The 19,975-nt window shown below is 44.3% G+C and overlaps 3 protein-coding genes across 4 annotated transcripts; 1 reads left to right on the top strand and 2 right to left on the bottom strand.

Annotated features, from left to right (window-relative positions):
* Positions 1–823: 823 nt before the first annotated feature.
* On the bottom strand, positions 824–13,363 carry st6galnac3 (ST6 (alpha-N-acetyl-neuraminyl-2,3-beta-galactosyl-1,3)-N-acetylgalactosaminide alpha-2,6-sialyltransferase 3). 2 transcript variants are annotated; one of them, XM_019871665.1, is made up of 6 exons: positions 13,132–13,363; positions 12,972–13,037; positions 9,809–9,991; positions 5,825–6,234; positions 1,275–1,382; positions 824–1,141 (listed from the first exon to the last, which is right to left on the bottom strand). In XM_019871665.1, the coding sequence occupies exons 1-6, from the start codon at positions 13,147–13,149 to the stop codon at positions 952–954; spliced, it is 975 nt and encodes a 324-aa protein (XP_019727224.1). In that variant the 5' UTR covers positions 13,150–13,363; the 3' UTR covers positions 824–951. The 2 variants fall into 2 exon arrangements, with proteins under 2 accessions (XP_019727224.1, XP_019727223.1); XM_019871664.1 differs by having other exon boundaries at positions 12,993–13,037; positions 13,132–13,265.
* Positions 13,364–14,449: 1,086 nt separating this feature from the next.
* Positions 14,450–18,108, bottom strand: rabggtb (Rab geranylgeranyltransferase subunit beta). The gene is made up of 9 exons (XM_019871663.1): positions 17,981–18,108; positions 17,766–17,873; positions 16,546–16,743; positions 16,357–16,462; positions 15,658–15,710; positions 15,465–15,575; positions 15,200–15,325; positions 14,804–14,953; positions 14,450–14,737 (listed from the first exon to the last, which is right to left on the bottom strand). Exons 1-9 carry the CDS (start codon positions 18,050–18,052, stop codon positions 14,597–14,599), a joined length of 1,065 nt encoding a protein of 354 aa, XP_019727222.1. The 5' UTR covers positions 18,053–18,108; the 3' UTR covers positions 14,450–14,596.
* A 302-nt stretch (positions 18,109–18,410) lies between these two features.
* On the top strand, positions 18,411–19,914 carry LOC109516874 (replication initiator 1-like). Its single transcript, XM_019871666.1, has 2 exons — positions 18,411–18,715; positions 19,199–19,914. Exons 1-2 carry the CDS (start codon positions 18,541–18,543, stop codon positions 19,909–19,911), a joined length of 888 nt encoding a protein of 295 aa, XP_019727225.1. The 5' UTR covers positions 18,411–18,540; the 3' UTR covers positions 19,912–19,914.
* The last annotated feature ends 61 nt before the right edge of the window (positions 19,915–19,975 follow it).

Raw genomic sequence — 19,975 nt, 5'->3', positions numbered from 1 at the left:
GTTTTGTCTAAAAAATGATGTCCATGTCTTGCATCTGAAGATAACAGAGCATCTGCCTTCGGTTGTGGCTCACTCGGCCCAGACACTTAGTTCTGCGCGGCAACCATGGCCAGGATTTTCCACCTATTTTAAAACAATTGAAGGAAATGGTATTTTCTGGACTGCTGCTTTACTTCCATTGCAAAATTTAAAAACAAATTTTAAATAAAATACTATGATCTAACCTCAAAGGCTTTGTGAGGTTTTATACCAGTGCCAACGTCTTCTATGCCTTCCTTCAGTTGGGGTTCAGTCAGAGTGGACACTCGATTCTGACCAGACTGCGTGTTCCTCGGCCAGGAATCGGTTACATTTGCAGTCAGTGTCTGCAAAAGCAGCTAACTGGTGACTGGGCAGTTTCTTCCTTGAGTTTTATCCTTCTAATAAAACAATGAACTATTGCATGACCAGCGCTGCTAAATAAAACATTAAAAAAGTGCTAACACCCTCAAAAGATGAGGAGGGTTTGGAGTGGCAACATCTTCTGCCTCTGCCTTCATTTGTGGCTCATTCAGAGCAAACGCTCGATTCTGAACCCGTCAGACCATACCTACCGTGACCAAGAAGAAGTGACAATTGAAGTCTTTGCTAGACTGCTTTGTGACTTGCACTGGAAAAAAAAAAAACAGCTAACATCCTTGAATGCTTCGTGACAGTTTGGAGTACCGATATCTTTGCCTTTGGTTGTTGCCAAGGGGGAGCGAAGTCTCGATTCTGAGGCCACCAGAATGGACCTGCAGTGACCACAACAGTTTTTTCCTTCGGATTAGTCCTGGTATTAAAAAAAAAAAAAAAAAGTCTTGGCTGGACTGCTGCATGTCGTCAATGACAAGAAGCGCCCGCTATCCGTCACCTACTCGCCAAACAAGCAAAAACCCAATGGATGACTCTTGGAATAAGCGCTTTCGAGCGTCACGACAGCTGCCAGGGTGGGTTGAAGAACTTGATGGCGTGGTTTTTGGCCCACTTGGCGAACACAGTCTTCTCCGTGATGAAGCGGTGCCCTCCGTAGGGGGCGCTCTCGTGCAGCAGGTACTCCGCGCACTCATCCCGGTTTCCGGCCTCGTAATAGTGGTAGGGGACTTTGCGGTAGCCTTCGGTCCTGCGGACGGGAGAAAGAAGCTCCATTTTGTTTTTGGCCACTGCATTGTTTTGAAGAGGAAAGCGCAGAAAACTAAAACCGGGCTGAGTCGAGCTGTGTTGGTAGCAAAGAGTGAAAAGAGGCGGAGTCTCACCTGCAATAGGTGTCGTTGATCATGCCGTAGACGTGAATCTCTTTGCACGTGTCCATGGCGAGGATGAGCGTGAACCAGCCTGTGCTGAGGTACGACCCCGACTGGATCCTGTAAACACAAACCAAACACACGCACAAATCATCAGCAGCGCCGTAAGGCCGCCAACCTTTATTTGTTTTGTATTTTTTATTTGGACCCCCCCTACAAGGACGACACGGCGCTGCTTTTCATTTTTAATGATGCGAATGAGCAATGCCGCCCGCATCGGCTCGCTCAAGCGTTTCTTCAGTTCCACTGCAGGGCGATAAGAAGCCACATGAATTGCTGCCGCTGCTGCTGCTGCTTATTTTTATTGCTTTGTTGTACAAAGGCCACTAACGAGCTACTTATGATGCCTCAAGAATTTGAAATTGGTGCTGAAACAGGGGAGAATTTAGTTTGTTTTTCAATCAGTATATATATTTTTACAGGAAACCGAAAAGCTGTCATGATGACTGTTCATTTGCGTTGTTGTGACATGATAAGTTTGTTGCGAGATCATTTTGGACCTTGGAACGTGAATGTTTGGTGTGGGGCGTGATGTGAATGTGGTCTGAGTTTTATAAGAGTGGAGTTTGGTGAAATTTCTGAGCAAAAACAGAAAACTGCTTTTTTTTTTGTCATTATGTCTAGTAGCTTGAGTGCTGTAAAACAGTGAAATGTTTGTGGCTGTAATTCATATTTTTAGGCATTCGATTAAGGGACCCAAAAGAAAACATTATTTTGGTCATTGTATATTTTTAAAAAATAATAAAGTTATTCAGATATTCAGAAATTTATTCTACCAAAATATCAGAATCAACATCGGCATGAAAAATAAAGAAATAAAAATCGATATCTGCCGGGGGGGCTAATTACATCATCACAAGTGGTCATTTTGACAAAATAATGACTGCTATTATCAGGACCTTGAATTTGAAGTATGACTAATTATGTTTTGTCGCGCAATGATTTTGGTCTCTGTTACTGATGGACTCTTCAGTGTCCCATTGAAGCGATCGGTGCCATTTTCTGCTTTTGTTCATTACGTAAGCATATGAGGTCATATTGACAAAACATATATCCGAAAGCGCATATCATGACCTTTCATTTGAGGTATGAAATGATGTGATTTGTTGAACAATTTTTTTTTTTTTTTTTTTAACCTATGGGTATTGGTGACATTTAATGTTTGGGGTTATTATGTAATCACGCGAGGTCATATTGTCAAAATAATTACATATCTGAAATGACATCACCATGACCTTTAACGCGAGGTATCACTTAATGCAGTTTGTCCCCAAATATATTTTTTTTCTAACGTGTTTACTGGTGACCTTTAACCTCGGGTGATTTCCTGAAGGTCAAGGTGGATCACCAACCAATCAAAGTGTTGAGGTGCTCATTTGTGACATTCAAAGTGTGAAAAATCAAAATGGCTCAGAAACATAACACCATGCACAGTACACGATGTAAAGCATAACACAGCAGCCCACACACACACACACACACACACACACACACACACACACACACACACACACACACACACACAGACAAAATGTCACCTCCGACGCAGGCTTTCAGCAGCCATTCCCCCCTCCCCTACCATCACATTGCGAAGCAGTTTCGTTGACAAACCAGAACAGAACATTCCCACTGGTGTTATATCATGAACGTCTGGATGTTCTGTTCCTGAAGGACAAAAAGACACTCCAAAAGTTTCAAAATGGAGGTCTCATCACAAAGCGGCAGATGCTGCACACTGGCTGACGTGCCCAATATCCTTTTAATCTCACTTTATTAACGCTGATGTCACGCCTGTGTGATCGAGTTTCATAATCGGCTGCGAGCGTCTTGTCGGCGTTCAGTCGCGTGGAAAAATTGGCCTTTGAAACGAAAAAAAAAAAAATCTGTGTAACAGCTCAGCTGTGTTGCACTCAGAGATGGTTTTCATTATTTTGGAGAGGAGACGTGTATCGTAGACGCTATCAAATTAACAAAAGACATGTTCTTCACTTGATCGTTACGATCTGCCGGGACCAGGCTACTTATTGCACAACAATTTCTTTCTACTTCCAGTTTATTGTCGTATTCATTTAAAAAGTACAATGGACTGTACATTCCAATGAAATGACACACACACACGCGCTGAATAAGTGCTCCTGCGGCCTTTGTGATTATTCTCCTTCCAAAAGTGTTTTTATCCATCCATCCATTTTCTGAACCGCTTTATCCTCACAAGGTTCGCGGGGGTGCTGGAGCCTATCCCAGCTGTCTTCAGGAAGTAGGCGGGGAACACCCTGAACCGGTTTCCAGCCCATCGCAGGGCACACAGAGACAAACAACCATCGGCGCTCACACTCACATCTAGGGACAATTTGGAGTGTTCCATTTAACCTCCCACGCATGTTTTTGTAATGAGGGAGGAAACCGGAATACCCGGAGAAAACCCACGCGGGCACAGAGAGAACATGCAAACTCCACACAGGAAGGCCGGAGCCGGGATTGAACCCACGACCTCTGCACTGTGAGGTCAACCCGCTAATCACTTGCCCACCTGGCCACCAGTATTTTTATTGTTTTTTTGTTTTTTTTTTGCTTAACAATACATCGAAAAAATGTCATCGCGTGCAATATGCATAACACAAAAATGTGCAATGAGTTTCATATGGCATTGTATGCTTTTATCTGACTGACTGACCGGTCAGAAACTTAAAATGTGAAAAGCCCTGGCTAATATATAAATAGTGCTTTAGCGTCATCTTGTGGCATCTGTCTCTCTGTGTGTGTGTGTGTGTGTGTGTGTGTGTGTGTGTGTGTGTGTGTGTGTGTGTGTGTGTGTGTCAAGCAAGGGAGGAACATGCAAACTCCACATGAAAACTCCACACAGGTAAACTTCCACCAAGATTCCATCCAACCGCGCAGGTCAGAAGCGAGAAGCAGATGTTCTAACCACTTGTCCACCGTGCAGTCCCCTGCACAATCCGCTGAAAAAATATTTTAATGACGAACAAAAGCTGGCTAACACGTCGAATGCGCCACCATAAACTCGTAGATGGCATCTTGGCGTCAAATGAATACTCTGGCGGAAAAGCGGGCGTGACAGCATGATTTAAGCGAGGTCGCTTATCTGCCGCCGTTGACCGAGAGCATCCGGCAGGAAGCCACTGCTCAGCTCGGCGGGTGGCGCCGATAAACCTTGTGTGTGCTGTTTGCAGATTATGGCTGACGGATAACACCCGCGATAGGTTTTGGGTGAAAATAAAGTGGAATAGGAGGTCTCCTCAACCAGTAGAGGGTGCCATTAGTTAACCGCACAGTCGCAGCTGACAATGAGGCACTCTAAAGTGGCCATGCCAGGGGAATGAAGGGAAGGCGCTTTTTCGGGATGCCGCCAGATTACCACTGATGCGAATGAATGTACTCAAGGTCTTCTGTAGAGCGAGAAGGGCAACTAATCCCAGGGTCCCATTTGAGTTTATCAGGAAACCGGAAATGATGAAAAACTGCTTGACGTTATTATCTTCCCACAACTGAATACGAGAGAGTTCTCAGTCTTTGCACAATTTTCGTTGGCTTTCGAAACAACAGGGTAGGAAACTTAAACTTCCCAGCCAAGTGCCACCACATCACAGAAGTCGTCTCTTACATACGGCGCCCGGTCACGCCTCTGTTACGCTCCGATAATCCGCTCAGAAGGCAGGAAAGTGACGGTGGACTTTTCGCCTGCGCCCGATCGCCATCTCACGAGGCACCTCGTAAACGTCTCTTTTTAGAAAATGGCCTCCGGCGAAGTGTAAGTTAACTTTGATGAGGACCCGTGAGGCCACTTGAAGAAAAAAAAAAAAGTAAAAATCACCCGCTGCTCCATCCACTCAGTCGGCACAGCACGAATTATCCTCTCGCTGCGTGTTCTGGCAACATTTCCTACATTACGCTAATAGTAAGCACAGGGAAAAACAGACTTTGCTTGTTTTTTTTTTTTTTTTTTTTTTTTTTTTAGTACTTCCTAGAGTTGTTGCTCAATGATTTTTGACATTACTAGTGACTTTTCTTTGAGGGGTGAAAAATATGGATGTGCATGTTCTCCCCGTGCCTGCGTGGGTTTTCTCCGGGTACTCCGGTTTCCTCCCACATTCTAAAAACATGCATGGCAGGCCGATTGAACACTCTAAAATTGTCCCTCGGTGTCAGTATGAGCGCGGATGGTTGTTCGTCTATGTGTGCCCTGCAATTGGCTGGCGACCAGTTCAGGGTGTACCCCGCCTACCGCCCGAAGGCTGCTGGGAGAGGCTCCAACACGCCACCGACCCTCGTGAGGATAAAGCGGTTCAGAAAATGGATGCAATTTGGTGACATTTTCGCCTTATAGGGTCATACTGATCAAATTGCACATCATAAAAGCTTTAATTTGAAATCTATGGTTTGCGCATAATGACTTCCGGCCTCGATACCGTTGTGCTTGATCGCCATTTATAATAATAATAATAATAATAATAATAATAATAATACATTTTATTTGGACTCACCTGTCCTTGCCCGTCTCCTTCTTGAAGACCATGTCGCAGTAGTTCATCCTGTCATCGGTGGTGGCGTAGATGCGCGCGTGCGGGTAGCTGTCGGCCGCCTGCCGCAACATGTTGTAGACCACTCCCTTGCCGTCGCTGCGCATGTTGCGCAGCGGGCCCCACACCACGTACACCGTGTCGTTGTTTTGGCCAAAGAAGTGCTGCGGCCTCTGCAGCAGCAGCGGCACGCTGGTGTGCGACACCACCCGCAGCGTGGTGCGCCGACCCACGTCGCGCTCGAACCCCCGCGTGGGAGCGTTGTTCATGCGCCAGATGCACGGCGAGCGGTCGATGAGCGCCCCCGCCGCCTGGCCAAGCATCTGGCCCGAACTGGATACCACGCTGCAAAGCTCGCACTTCACCTTCAGGGGCTGCCGTGGTCAACGGGGCAAAAGAAGCAGGACAAGATTAGCGTCTCACGCATTTCTTTTTTTGCCACTGACTTTTTGTGAACAAAGGACTTTGATTTGGCTCTTCGGTTCAAATTTCAGTCCATCGGTTTTTTTGCTTTTATTTTGGTAGGTTTCTATTTCCTGTTTTTGCTCGGTTAATAGGAACAGAGGGGGTTGCGACCAACTTTTTGTTAACAAAGGACACGTCAATCTGTGGTGTTGCTGGTTTTCTTTCGGTCAATTTCTATTGCTTTTTCATCACTTTAACCAAGGGCTGATTTTTAACGAACTGTTTGTGAGCGTATTGCTTTAATTTGAGTCCAACTGTTCAGCAGTTGAGAAGTTGAGTCAGCTCAAAATTTCAAGGCAACAAACTTCACCACAACTTGAAGTTAGGGGGCAATTCAACAAAATATTTTAACTTTGGCTAATGTGAAAACTGGCCTTCCTCCATTTTCAACAAAGAAATAAGTTTATAGAACTAAGTGTCCCTTGTGTTATCCACCAACTTCAAGACAAAAATAAAAACTACTCAGCAAATTATTATGGAGCAAACATCTTACTTGCTTTGTTGTGCTAACTAACATTGTTGCCACAATGTCAGTCATCTATCTACATGTTTATTATTTTATTTTATGTTAACTGTTTCGTAAAGTGCTTTGTTTGCAGCGGTTGTGAAAGCACTATATAAATCAGGATGCATTGTCTTGTATTGTCTGTTAAAGTTGTTCCAACTTAAATGACTGTGTTAGCCCGCCAAAATACAAGCTGTGTGTTTTTACAGCGTAGGCATCTCCTTCCTGTTTTATTCCTTTTGATAGGACACTTATCAGATTTGGTAATACAATTTTTTGTCAACAAAGCACTTGATTTGGATCTTCAGTGACTTGTACCTGTGCCGAGACGATGTCAACTGCTATGTTAGCTTCTTAAGCTATCCGCCATACAGTTTGCTTGTCTAGTTTTTACCATTTTTTTTTTCTTTATAGTTGTGTAAAAGGTAATGAGTAACTTCCTGTTCCCTCTGCGGGTTGGGAGAGTAGTTTTATTAGGCAGTGGTTAACATCTCTTTTTACGTCAGATGGTAACGAATGTTTAAATGCGACTTCAGACATTGTCCGGACCACTTTGTAAGGTAACACCGCACTCAACGTAATCATACCGACGCTACACTTTTACTCCCTTTTAATATGAGTGCAATGACAATATTATAGGGATGTTTTTGGCCAAGGAGGCGTATGAAGGAGCCCATCAAATATATGGATGCGATCATAACTTATCTGGGTTTTAAGAGCGGCGTATAATATCCCCGTCAGCGAGTACGTTAATTGGATGGGCCCCGGGAGGTTACGACGCAGAACCGAGAGGTGCGGAAGCGTCGTCGTTAAGTGGCTGTAGAACATTATAGCTACGAATCGGTTACACTTTCAGATGCCTGCGAGGAGCCCTCAAGCCATGGATCTTTACACTTTATAGTCCCCCAAATAAAAACGGGCCTGAACGTTCATCGCTCTACCATCAGGGATTACAAATCTTGATTTACATGACAATTATTCATCCAGTTCTCCGAGATTGAAGTACTGTAGTCATTCATTTTTAGGCTTTTTCTTTCTTCATCATTAAATAATTTGTTATATTGAATAATACATTGCTATATTGAATAATAAAAAAAACGCCTAAGTATAAGCAATTTTACAAATTAGCTTCTTTTTTTTTAAAGAGCTGGTTAAATATAATTCAATGAACTATAAATAATATAATTGACCATTCACAAATGATTTAAGTAACAACTGGTGGCAGTAATGTGCCATTAAGATGGGCTGCCAATCACCAGTACCACCACAGAAAAAGAAAGGTACAGTATCACATAAATTTTTTCCTTTAACGTTATCTGCAGATGACCTGGCCCATTTGTCCATTTCAAAAATAAAATGTGACCCTTGAGCACGATTGTTTGCTCATCCCTATTGTAAATAAAATCAAACATTAGCATCTACCGCAGGCATATTTTGTAATCCTGCCACATCCGTTAAAAAGCGGAGAGTGGGCATTTGGGGAAAATGCAACGTTAATTTTGCTCAATCGCCTTTGTGCCGTGAACTTCACATCGCAGTTGATTAAAATGTGCAAGGCGGCCTTCATTAATAGGCCGTGATTATTACATTAGCGCAATCGTTCCTGGCGGACGCGTCCGCCTACGCTGAGTCATTTTCCCCTGAAAGACGTTCTTGTGCTTGTCTGTTGACGGGTGAACAACGTCCTCCAAATTGCCAATAATTTGCGCTGAATGAAAGTCCTTTGATTGAAAACCCAGGAAATACAAACCTACCAAAATAAAAGCAGTAATAGCACAAACACTTGGTCGGAGAAGATGCAAATAAAAGTGCTTTGTTCACAAAAAGTTGCCCGATACAGGCAATGATGCGAGTCCTATCAAGAAAACAAAAACAGGAAATAGAAACCTAACAAAATAAAATTGGTAACAGCACAAATAGATGAAGTCTCTGAACCCAAAACTCAACTCAACTGTATTTATAGAGCACTTTAAAAACAAACACCGCTATAAAAAAGTTTTGTATATAGAGCAAAAATAAGTCAGACAACAATACCACAATTATTAACAAAGACTGTAAAAGCATCCAAGTCAGTCTTTTGTTGACAAAAGCCACCAACAATGACCTACGGTGGCGTTTTGGTCCATGTTAAGGGAAGGAAGGAAGGAAGGAAGTTCAGAGCAATAAATTCCAAAGCTTGACATTAATTCGCCTTTTTCCGCAGTGAGCCCCTCTGGTTTTCCCGACTGCCTGCTCCTCGACTTGTAATGTCTGGGAATTAAGACGCTTTGATATTTCAATTTCCATAAATTGCACGGGGAGCATCTAGCAGCGAGCCTTTTGAAGGCAGCAGAATGGGATCACGGAGCGCGGTACAATAGCGACAAGCAAACATCAAACGAAGACATTTTTCCCCCATCCGATGACTTCATGAATTAAGCCAACGCTTGATGAAATGCACCTTCGTAATAGATTGGATGACATTCAGGCCTATTTGTCAGGGTCCGACATGAAGCCCTTTTGACAAATCATGCAGGTTTGTTTACGGCATGAGACTATGAAGTTGGAAAGTATGACTGGGTGACATCCATCCATTTTCTAATCCGCTTACTGTATCCTCACGAGGTTCGTGGGCGTGTTGGAGCCTATCCCAGCTGTCATCGGGCAGTAGGCGGGGGACACCCTGAACTGGTTGCCAGCCAATCGCAGGGCACATAGAGACGAACAGCCATTCACGCTCACGCTCACACCTAGGGGCAATTTTAAGTGTTCCATTTTACCTCCCACGCATGTTTTTGGAATGAGGGAGCAAACCGGAGTACCCGGAGAAAACCCACGCAGGCATGGGGAGAACATGCAAACTCCACACAAGAAGGACGGAGTCGGAATTGAACCCTGCACCTCTGCACTGTCGCCGTGTCACCTGGCTGGGTAACTCAGCTGAAAACGTCATGTCAAACTCCTTTTACAACCCCAAAAAAGAAAAAAAAAACACTCACTTCCATCTTGGGAATGCTGACATAGCCTGGGTGAGGTTTGAAAGCTTGGTAGGGCTGCTTGGACGGCGCCCAGTGGCCACTGAATGCGGGCTGCCACGGGAAGTAGGGCTTCTCGGCCAGGTGGACGGCCACCACGAAGAGTGACACCGCCGCTACGAGGCCAGTGGCAATCACCGACTTCTTCTGCGGGCGAGAAATGAAGAAAGACGTTTTACAGCACTTGGCAACAACGACAAACAAGCGACAAGCGCATTGTCTCTTTGCGAGATGAAGAGCAAGGAAGTGACATCAAAGAAAAAGAATCGAGGGGAAGTGGAGGGAAGCGGTAGGAAGCAAGAGGACGTGAAAGAAGGAGAGAGAGGAAGCGAAAAGGAAGATGGAGACGAGGTCTAAAGAGGAGAAAGTGAGAACAGATTGAGAGGAAGCAGTCAGGAGGAGCGAGAGAGAGCGTGAATAGATTGCAGCATGAATTGTGCATGGCTGTGCATGCAATTGACAATTCCTGAACAATTAATAATCAACCTTGTTCTAAGGGTGAAAATCAGCTTGTTTACCGGCACATGATTGGTTGAAACGGGCATTCAAAGGGGCGCTTGTGTGGGCAAGCCGCACTCCAGCTCCGTCAACAAGCGCTTCATTGGGAACAGCTAATTGCGTTGGGAATTAGAATATATTTTTAACAATTTATCTGCAGGCTGTTTTGCACTATTTGGTCTCTCGGGTGGGGGATACACCCTCCAAACAGCCCAGGAAATAAAAACACCAAGAAAGCTTTTTTTTCTAAGTAACTGCCTCTCAGAAGTTAGGCAGTTCTATTCTGGGGCTGCCTAGCTTGCGTGCGTGTTGGGTAGAATGAGATTTTGAAACTATATCAAGGGATTCTGGAGAGAAATGTACTGCCTGGTATCAGAAAACTTGGTCTGAGTTATGTTCTGGTGCTGCTTTGCTACATATGCTGTCCAAACGTAAGTCAAAGTACTCAAAAATCAAAAGAGAAACATTTAGTCACAGTTTGATGCTTGCACTTCCATCCAACTCCAACAGAGGGCGCGATTGCCTCGGTACCTCATGTTGATTTGTTTTTTTAATCAATATTATTATTATTATTTATGTATTTTTTGATGACATGGGAGCAAAAATCCTTCAATCCACGTCAAACAAGCGCTAATCTGCTAGAGTCCCTAAGGGAGCTTCATGTGCCCTGAAAAACAAAGGTGACCAGCCTTGCGTGACCTTGATGTGAGCTCAGTGAGAAGCCATTAGGCTAATGCAGACCTCACATCTAATGGAACATAATCCCCCCCGAGGATGAAGCACTAATATTTGCCCTTTCTATTCTCGAAAACACACACACACACACACACACACACACACACACACACACACACACACACACACACACACACACACACACCACATTTCGTTTTTTTTATAATAACAATGTACAAGTAGGTCAAAAAAATCCTGCCTTTGCAACAAAGACGACACAGCAATTTTCTACCATCAAAAGGCATTCCACAGTGCCGCAATGACACAGTTTTCTGTTGCCTTGTTGTGTGGAATGTAATTGTCACGGTCCAACAAGTATTTTATGTCACTCCAGGCAAGGAAGTTGTGGCTTCTAGAAAACGGGATTTTTCAAGCTGTGCTTTCAATTTTTCAGTTTTTTTTCTTCGAAGGTGGCACCAGATGAAAACTGCAACGAGACATGGGGCTGTGGGGGGGGGGGGGTTCACAATGAACGACATTTGCGACAGGGCTTAGTCCCCATCCCACAAGAATCGTCAAAATTCACTGTAGTATTTTCCTAATCCAAAAAAAAAAAAAACTATGTTAATTTACTCAAGTAGCTTAAGTTTAAAATGTTCGCGTCATGCAAACAGTCGCAACGATGCCAAATCAGATAACGGGATTTTCTGCTGGCTCAGAGGTCTGCCTCAAGGGTGTCGAGAGCTCGCGGTGAGCCGCTCCACAGAGTAAGTCGAGGGAAAGGCAGAAAAAGCCGGTGAGAAAGTAAAAGGAGGATTACGGCGGTTTGTCACAGACGAGGTGGCGATCCCACACTTGACGTGATGGGATCAAGCCGGGCTTTGCCGGCTTGGACGCTTAGCCTTGGAGTGAATCACTTTGCCATTTAGGCAGTCTGCGCAGAGCTGTTCACACAAGGTCGCCTGTTGATTGGTCGGTTCCGAGGCTTTGGGAGCGCCTGTGTGTCATGAATGCAAATCAGGCTTCCCACACTCTTGACACGACACAGCGTCGTCCATCTGGCGCGTGTAAAATCTTTTCGATGAGTCAGTCTTTACCGGTCCACTGGAAATGGCCAAAATGTCTGTTTGAATCCAAAATGGCAAACCTTTTCTATCTTTCCAGGCATGGGTACTTGAGATTTTTTTGTGTTACCCAATTTTATGTTGCTAAAAATAATTGGCTTCAAATCACCATTTAAAAGATCTCATTTACCACAAAAAATGGAGCTCCTTTTAACAGGCATTTGAACTTTAAGTACAAAACACTGAACAACAATATTTAGACCCACGATGAAAGTTTTACTTTTTTCCCCCCAATTCAATAGTTCACGTACACCCAGGTGCACACTACCGCTTGTTGGGAAACACTGCTTTCAGGGACAAAAACATTCGACCACATGGCCTGTTTTTGTATGTCCACTTTTGGATGTAAACATAATCTGAGCGAGCGAGAAATGATGTCACACACGGGGACCCAACGCTGACACTACAAGTCCCATAATGCACTGCAAAGGCTGACTACGTTGGCCTTTCGGGGACCAAAAAAATCTGTATATCAGCACCTCTTTTTCTCGGACACATCCACTTGGGGAGTTACAGTCGAAATAGAACGAGCTTGTCGGTATGTGACGCACACCACTGAAAGTACAGACCCCAGAATACACCCCGAAACGTTCACATTCGAGGGGCACCCCGGCAGGCCGTGAGCTCATCTCACACTTAAAACATTTTCACGTGGATGATAACCAATACTTGTTAATGATGCTGACATGCGTCACGTGATATCCAGAAACACCTGCATGCACAATGACACGCCTGGCAGCATGACAACAGGCCCACTTTCACGCTAATTTAAATAGACCTCCCGAAAAAAAGGGGTAGCGCCAAGCGGACCTCGCCAAATGAGGTCATACATTGCCCGCGTTGTGCATCACCTTCATCGGCGTGCACGATGTCATCTTCACGCGTTGTTTTCCTTCCTATCCAGGCAGGAAAAAACACAGACACACTTACACACACTACGCCCCCCGCACTCCCCTCGCTTGGTCCGTTTCCCTCCGTTCACTCGCTCACCTTCCACATCCAGGCCATCTTTATTTCCACGTTGCTCGTTGAACGCTCGTCAGCAGCAGCGCTGCACCATGAAAGGTCTCCCGGGACATTCGGTGGGGCAGGAAAAAAAAAAGGCCGAAAAGCAACTGTAGGGTTGGTACCGTTATTCGTCTTCTCTGCGGCCCTTTTCCACCTACCCTCCCTCCACCTCCCAAAGTGGAGCTGCTGCGGACAGAGACTACGCTGCCATCCTATTGGTCCGCACGAGCGAAAGGATCCGCCCACTCACCCTCCCGCTCTACTGTTGCTTGAGCGCGAGACACGTGACCTTGGTGTCCACTTCCTGACTGAGAACAACACTGTCTGGAATCCCCAATTCGAAACCCAAATTTAAAACTGATTTGAAACCCTTATTTGGATCACCGTAAACCCGTTTTGAAACCATAATTTCAAACCATAATCTCACCCTGAAACCTTAACCTTGGCTTCAAAAGCATAAGTCTCATTTGAAACCCTGATATAATACCCTGTGGATTGAAACCCTAAACCCTAATTTGAAACCCGAGTCTTGTCTTAAAACCATAATGCTAACTTGAAACCAATTGAAAGCCTATCTCTGTGAAACCATACCATGTCTTAATAATACAGTACTAACTTAAAACCCAAGTTGAAATCCTACCCTTGTTTTAAACCCCATCACAAACTTGAAAGTCCTTATTTCAGACACTAATCTTGGCTTCAAAACCTAATTTTGAAACCTACCGTTTTGAAATCCTAACCCACTGTAACCTTCTCTTGAAACCCTAATTTGAACCCTAACCTTGGCCTCATATCCTAATTTGAAACTCTTACATTGGTTTTGAACCCATACTCGTAACTTCAACATTTACATAACTCCTTTGGCCATAATTTTGTCCATTACTCTTTTGTCCAATACTTTTACGTTTTGTCCTTACTAGTGGAGTACAGTATAGGGGGAATAGATTTAGTGCGAGTGGTGTATTCACACAGGTAACAGTGCCATCTAGCGGTGCATGACAGAACAGAAGTAACACTACCTGAGGAGCACATCTAAACATTTATTGCCTGAAGGAAACAAATAAGTTACATATTCATATTCACACGAAATGATTTTTATACAGAAGACAAAATAAAATGGGGCGCTCAATTCACATTTCATTATTTAAGTAACCATTCGATCCACATATTGTAAATTTGCCGTTTTTGGAAATGGATGGAAATCCTTGTGTGATATCGGATTTCAATGACAAAATAAAATGGGGCGCTCAATTCACATTTCATTCTTTAAGTAACCATTCGATCCACATATTGTAAATTAGCCGTTTTTGGAAATGGATGGAAACGAGAATCCTTGTGTGATATCGGATTTCAATATTGTTTGATGATAAGTTTCACAGACAGGAATGTTTAGTGATGACAATTTCGGAGTGTGTCCGTGCGAGTGTAACAAATTAACATACGAGGGTTAGCTGAGGAGCTCCGGCTTCAGGCCGAGCTTCTGCAACACGTCCTCGGGCATGCACAGTACAGGATTCACTGCCTTGATCTTCTCATCTCCCAGCAGGGAGAGTCCGGCGATACCAAATAGAGTGTGAAACGGGTCCACCTACGCAAAGGGACGAGTTAGCAATGATACCGCGTCGGAAAGGTCGATTGACACGTTTGCGCTCACCATATCTCCCGGTCGGTCGGCAAAGCCTCCCGTCTCCTCGTCTTGGCAGGCCAGGATGAAGGAGCGCAGTTTGTCCTTGTCGATCCAGTGGATCTTGCCAATGATCCGGAGAGATGCCAGAACCCACCAGGAGTAGCAAACGTCCGGAAGCTGGAACAAGCCGAGATGGTGAAATATCCCACGATGCTTTGCTGGATCCCGCAACATTTACAACATGTCTTTTATTGCCAGACTCCTTCATATTGCTCAAGTAAAATAAGCAAAATATTAGCAACCGCTCTCAGAGTCTTTAGCGGTGCATTTGTAGCATATCGGTGTGCGTTAGCAGACATTTCAAAAAGAGACAATGAAAGCTGATGATGACGCAAAAGTGAGACGGTGAACACTTGGAAGAACCTTCTCGGGCCGCCCATTGAGGCCGCCTGACGGCAGCTGCCTCTCACAGAGCCACCAGCCTAGCAGGTCGGCGTTGAGCTGGTGCAGCTGACCTGTCAGCGACAGGAAGCCCGTGCAGCAGTAAATCTGGCAAAACGAGACGCTGCGGTTACTGACCGCAAGTTTGGAAAGAGCAGTTGCCATGATTCTTCCACATAGCCGAAAAGATGATTGCCCAGCGCTTGAACTAAATATGAACACGACAAGGCGTTAAGATGGCGTTTACCTGACCGGCGTGAGACTCGGACCCGGGCCTGCAGCCGAAACCACCGTCGAAGTTCATACAGGACAAGACGAACTCCACCGCCTTGTCCACGTCGATGGCGTCCATCTTGCCCTGTTGGGAGGGGGGGGCAGCGGCCATTTTATGGATGAGGACTGGGGCAGGCAAAAGAAGCACGGCAATGAAAATGACGCACCAGTAACGAAAGGGTGGCCACTGCGCAGAAGGAAAATCTTGTGTCGATTTCACCTGAGGAGGCAAAAGAAATAAAAATGTCAGACTTGAACAAACTCCAGCACCAACCAAAAGGTCAAGACAGCAACTAAATTCATCACATGTGACAAATGCGAATGAGATCCTTTTGCACCAATCCGGAGCAGGTCCAGATGAACAACAATGTAAATTTCAAAACCTGTTGTGAAACCCTTATTTTGAAATCCTGACTTCAAACCCTAACCTTGTCTGGAAACCCTAATTCAAACCCTTTATTGTCAAAAAAAACCCTAGATGAAAATAAAGATTGTATTGAAACCCTAATCAATTCACAACCTACATTTGAAGCCCTAACCCTGCACTGCAACCAAGCCTTTTCTTGAAATGTAAACCCTGTCTTGCAACCCTAACCTTCTCTTAAAACCCTAATATGAAACTCTCACTTGAAACGCCAACCCTACCTTGAATTCCTAAACCAGAGTTAAAACCCCTCCCCTTGTCTAGAAATGTTAGTGTTTCCCTAATCTTGTCACAAAACCCTAATTTGAAAATAGAAACGTGGCTGCAAACCCTAATTTAAGACCCCAACCTTGAAATTCTACTGGTGTTAATCATATTGTTCCAATGTTGAAGTGGGGGTGCCAATTTCTCTGATATTGTTTATATTATTCTAGTTCCATACCCCATTTATCTCCTGCAAATGATCCGTCGGCCTGCTGCAGCCCTTTGACGTACTCCACAATTTTGTCCACGTCCAGTGCGTCCACGCTGTCATACAAGCACAGAATCTGCCAGGGGGGGTAGGGAAAAAAACGTTGAGGACTGGAGGGCCAGCGGAATCAGGAGAGCATGTGTGCTTATGTGTCATCACCTGCACGGCGCTGAGCGTGTAGAGCAAGTGCGGGTCATGGCCAATGCTGGCGCCAACGCCGCCGCATTCGTGCTGACACGCCGTGATGAAATCCACAATCTCCTGGCGGTTCATGCGCGGCAGCTGGGACATCAGGTCCATCACCGTCAGACCCCAGTAGATGCCGCTCATTCGCAGGTACTCAGACAGCGTGTACTCCTGCTCACGCACACATGACAGTATTTCCTCAAATAGCAGGCCTTGACTCTTTTAATAGGCGCCCAATTAGTCTGTGTCATTCCCTGAAGACAAATAAATGCTTGCCTTAAATAGCCTGTGTTGCGATCCTGTCTTGAAATAGTAAATTGAAACCCTAACGATGTACAGAAACGCTAAATTGAAACCTTAACCCAGCATTGAAATTGTATTCAATTTTATTTAAATCCCGATGTACTAAGATTAACAGGCAGCTCAACTCTTTTTTGCAACGTTTCCACCAAGGAACAGATATATGCTGTGGTTGGCACTATTTATTTAAAAAAAAAAAAAAAGGTACAAATGTATTTCAGAAAAAAAAAGTACAATAGATTGTAGCCCAACATGAATGTGTGCCCTCTAGCGGCCAGGAAGACCAACAACATGGAAAACACGTTCCATGACAGACACCCTAATTTGAACGCCCCACCCTGTCTTTAAATCTTAATTAGAACCCTTAACCCTTGCCCTGGCTGGTAACCCTAATCCTGATTTGAGACCCTAATTTCAAATACGGAACACGCCAACCTTGGCATGAAACTACTGGCGCTTCCATCATGTGGCCTCCAATCGTGATCGGATGATTTATTTCCATGGAAAAGTATGTGATCGATCAATGCCTTTCATTGCTGATCACCAAAAAAAAAAAAAAAAGGAACATCACGGCAGCTCGTACTTTAAGGCCTGCAGCCAACTATACACCACTGTGTGTGCAGTTTAGCATCCCTTCCTTGTATTTGAATAAACAATGTGTGCTATTATTTGTGTTGTTTTTGGTTTTACAGTCAACACCAACTGGGGTGTTATTATACATCTTAAAGCATGCTCAGGGAGGGCTTGACAACTCATTTGAAACAATTACCATGTTTTGAAACACTAATTCGAAACACTAACCCTGACTCAAGACCCTAATTTCATTTAAGGGTTGAATTTAAGCAATATTTTGTGACACAACCTTTCTGACAGAAATGGCGTTGAACACTCACATAGTCATCCTTTTTGGAGCCATAAGCAGCGATGTAGTCTGCATGTTTGTCCAGCAGGAGAGTGTGGGGGGCGTCAGGACTAATGAAGACGTCTTTCACTTGAGTACCCTGACATTAAAAAAATTTAATAAATGTTAACAAATACAGCACCACTGAAGTATGAACAGCTCGAGCATTCCAATGTAAACGCGCTAAATGCTACATCAAATGCTAACCATTTTTAGCTGCCATGTCAATCTCTTGACAATGACCAAGTTGTACTCAACGGAGCATAATGATGCCTTCATTCACGCTCGCTACATGTTCATATTAAAACTTTCAACAAGATAGATAGATAAAGGATCTTTACCATGCCGAAATTTGACGCATGATCATACAGGGACCTGCTCTTCTTCGATGATTGTCAACAACAGTGACAGACGAACGGAAAGACAGAAGGGGCTTTGCTGCCACCAGCACCTTGGAGGGCGAAGTGCAAGTGTAATAATTGTATTTGCTTAATTCATGTTCCTCAAACGCAATACTAATCAGAATACGGTTTTAAGAACAGTAGGGGCTCACGGAACACGTTGTTATAAATTATGAAGAATATTTTTGTTTGATTTCCCCTTTAAAGCGAAGGTTATCGTCACCTGCCAAACCCCTTTGCACATCCCTGCACAGCAGGTGGCGGAATTCTCCAAAGAGATGTATTCCGCCCGTAAATTAAAAGAGGATGAAGCAGACCAATAAGCTAAAGATGTCAGTGTAGTCGTCAAGAGTCACCGACGTGAAAATGTTGAAAGAGTTAGTGAGGGAGCGGCTTATTGAGGCCGCCGACGAAATCTTCGGACTGTTTGAAAGAACGATTGCGTCGTACGAGAAGCAGCTTTGCCGTGCGAGAGAGGAGACCGAGCGCCAAAGACAACTGGAGGCTGTTTGCAAGACTAATATTGTGCTATGTGCCGAAGGTCTGTTCTCTTAACTTCCCACAATGTTTTGTTTACTTTACAGAACGAGAGTTTTGTGTAAATATGTAATCAGACCATTGTTTTTCAAAGCAACTGCAACGAAGAGTATGGTTCTTGACCTACTCAATGTGACCAAGTGCCTTCAAATTTTACTCGAGCTTGATGGAGGACAGTCGTATTTTACTAAGTGAATATCACAATTTTAATTTAGTTAGTTTTTTTTTTTCGCTGCCCGCAGTCTCCCCTTGGATATAATTTAAACTTCCCATGCAAATGGCCACACGGCGGTTAACAAAACTAACCACAGTAGACTATATAATCTAAAATTGTACAAGCTTTTTATGGCTGTGTACCGAAGATTGTGCAGACAGCACCTATTTCTTTTGTCGTAGTGTTGTTGTGAACAAAATGCCTTGACAGAAGCCTCCCTCCCACCTCACAATTTAAGACTAGTTGATCTAAACTCTTGCTTGTGTCCTGCAGATGTCCAGGTGCTGACTGCTCATCAGGAAGAACTCCCCGTTCAGCTGCAACACAGTAGCTCCAATTCGGAGGAGGAGTCTCTACAGCACTCGCTTGTTAAAGAGGAAGAGCCACAGCCCCATCATGTTATGGAAGAGAAGCATCAACAGCCCCTCAACGTTAAGAAGGAAGAGGAGCCAGGTGATGTCGGCAATGAAAATGGACCTTCTCCTGACTTGCCACAGCTTCATCCTCACAGTCCAAGTGGTGACCACTCAGGAGGACCACCACCCGGTGACCTCTTAGCTTCATTGCCAGATATTGACGAGACTAAAGAACTTTGTAGAAGCGACTTAAACTCGGCAGGTTACTGGAAGAGAACTTCACAAATGCGTCCAAAACGTTTCACCTGCTCTGTTTGTGGAAAAACATTCTCTCAAAAGGCACACTTTACAGCCCATAGAAGAACACACGAGCAAGAAAGACGTTTTAGTTGCTCAATGTGCGATAAAACATTCATTCAAAAGGCAAGCTTGGTATCACATATGAGAATGCACACTGGAGAAAAGCCCTTTAGTTGTCCAGTTTGCGGAAAAACATTCACTCGAAAAGACTGCATGGAAACGCACATGAGAATACACACGGGAGAAAAACCTTTTGCTTGCTCATTTTGTGGTAGGGCATTCACTCTTAAGCAAAACATGTTCAGGCACATGAGAATGCACACGGGATAAAATGAAAACCTTTAGTTGCTCATCTTGTTATAAAAACAGGAGAAAAACGTTGTTGCTCATTGTT

The sequence above is a fragment of the Hippocampus comes genome, unplaced genomic scaffold, assembly GCF_001891065.2.
Source record: "Hippocampus comes isolate QL1 unplaced genomic scaffold, H_comes_QL1_v1.1 scaffold217, whole genome shotgun sequence".
Classification (NCBI taxonomy): Eukaryota; Metazoa; Chordata; class Actinopteri; order Syngnathiformes; family Syngnathidae; genus Hippocampus; species Hippocampus comes.
Note: the sequence above shows the minus strand (reverse complement) of the source record. Positions and strands in the feature narration are given on the sequence as shown.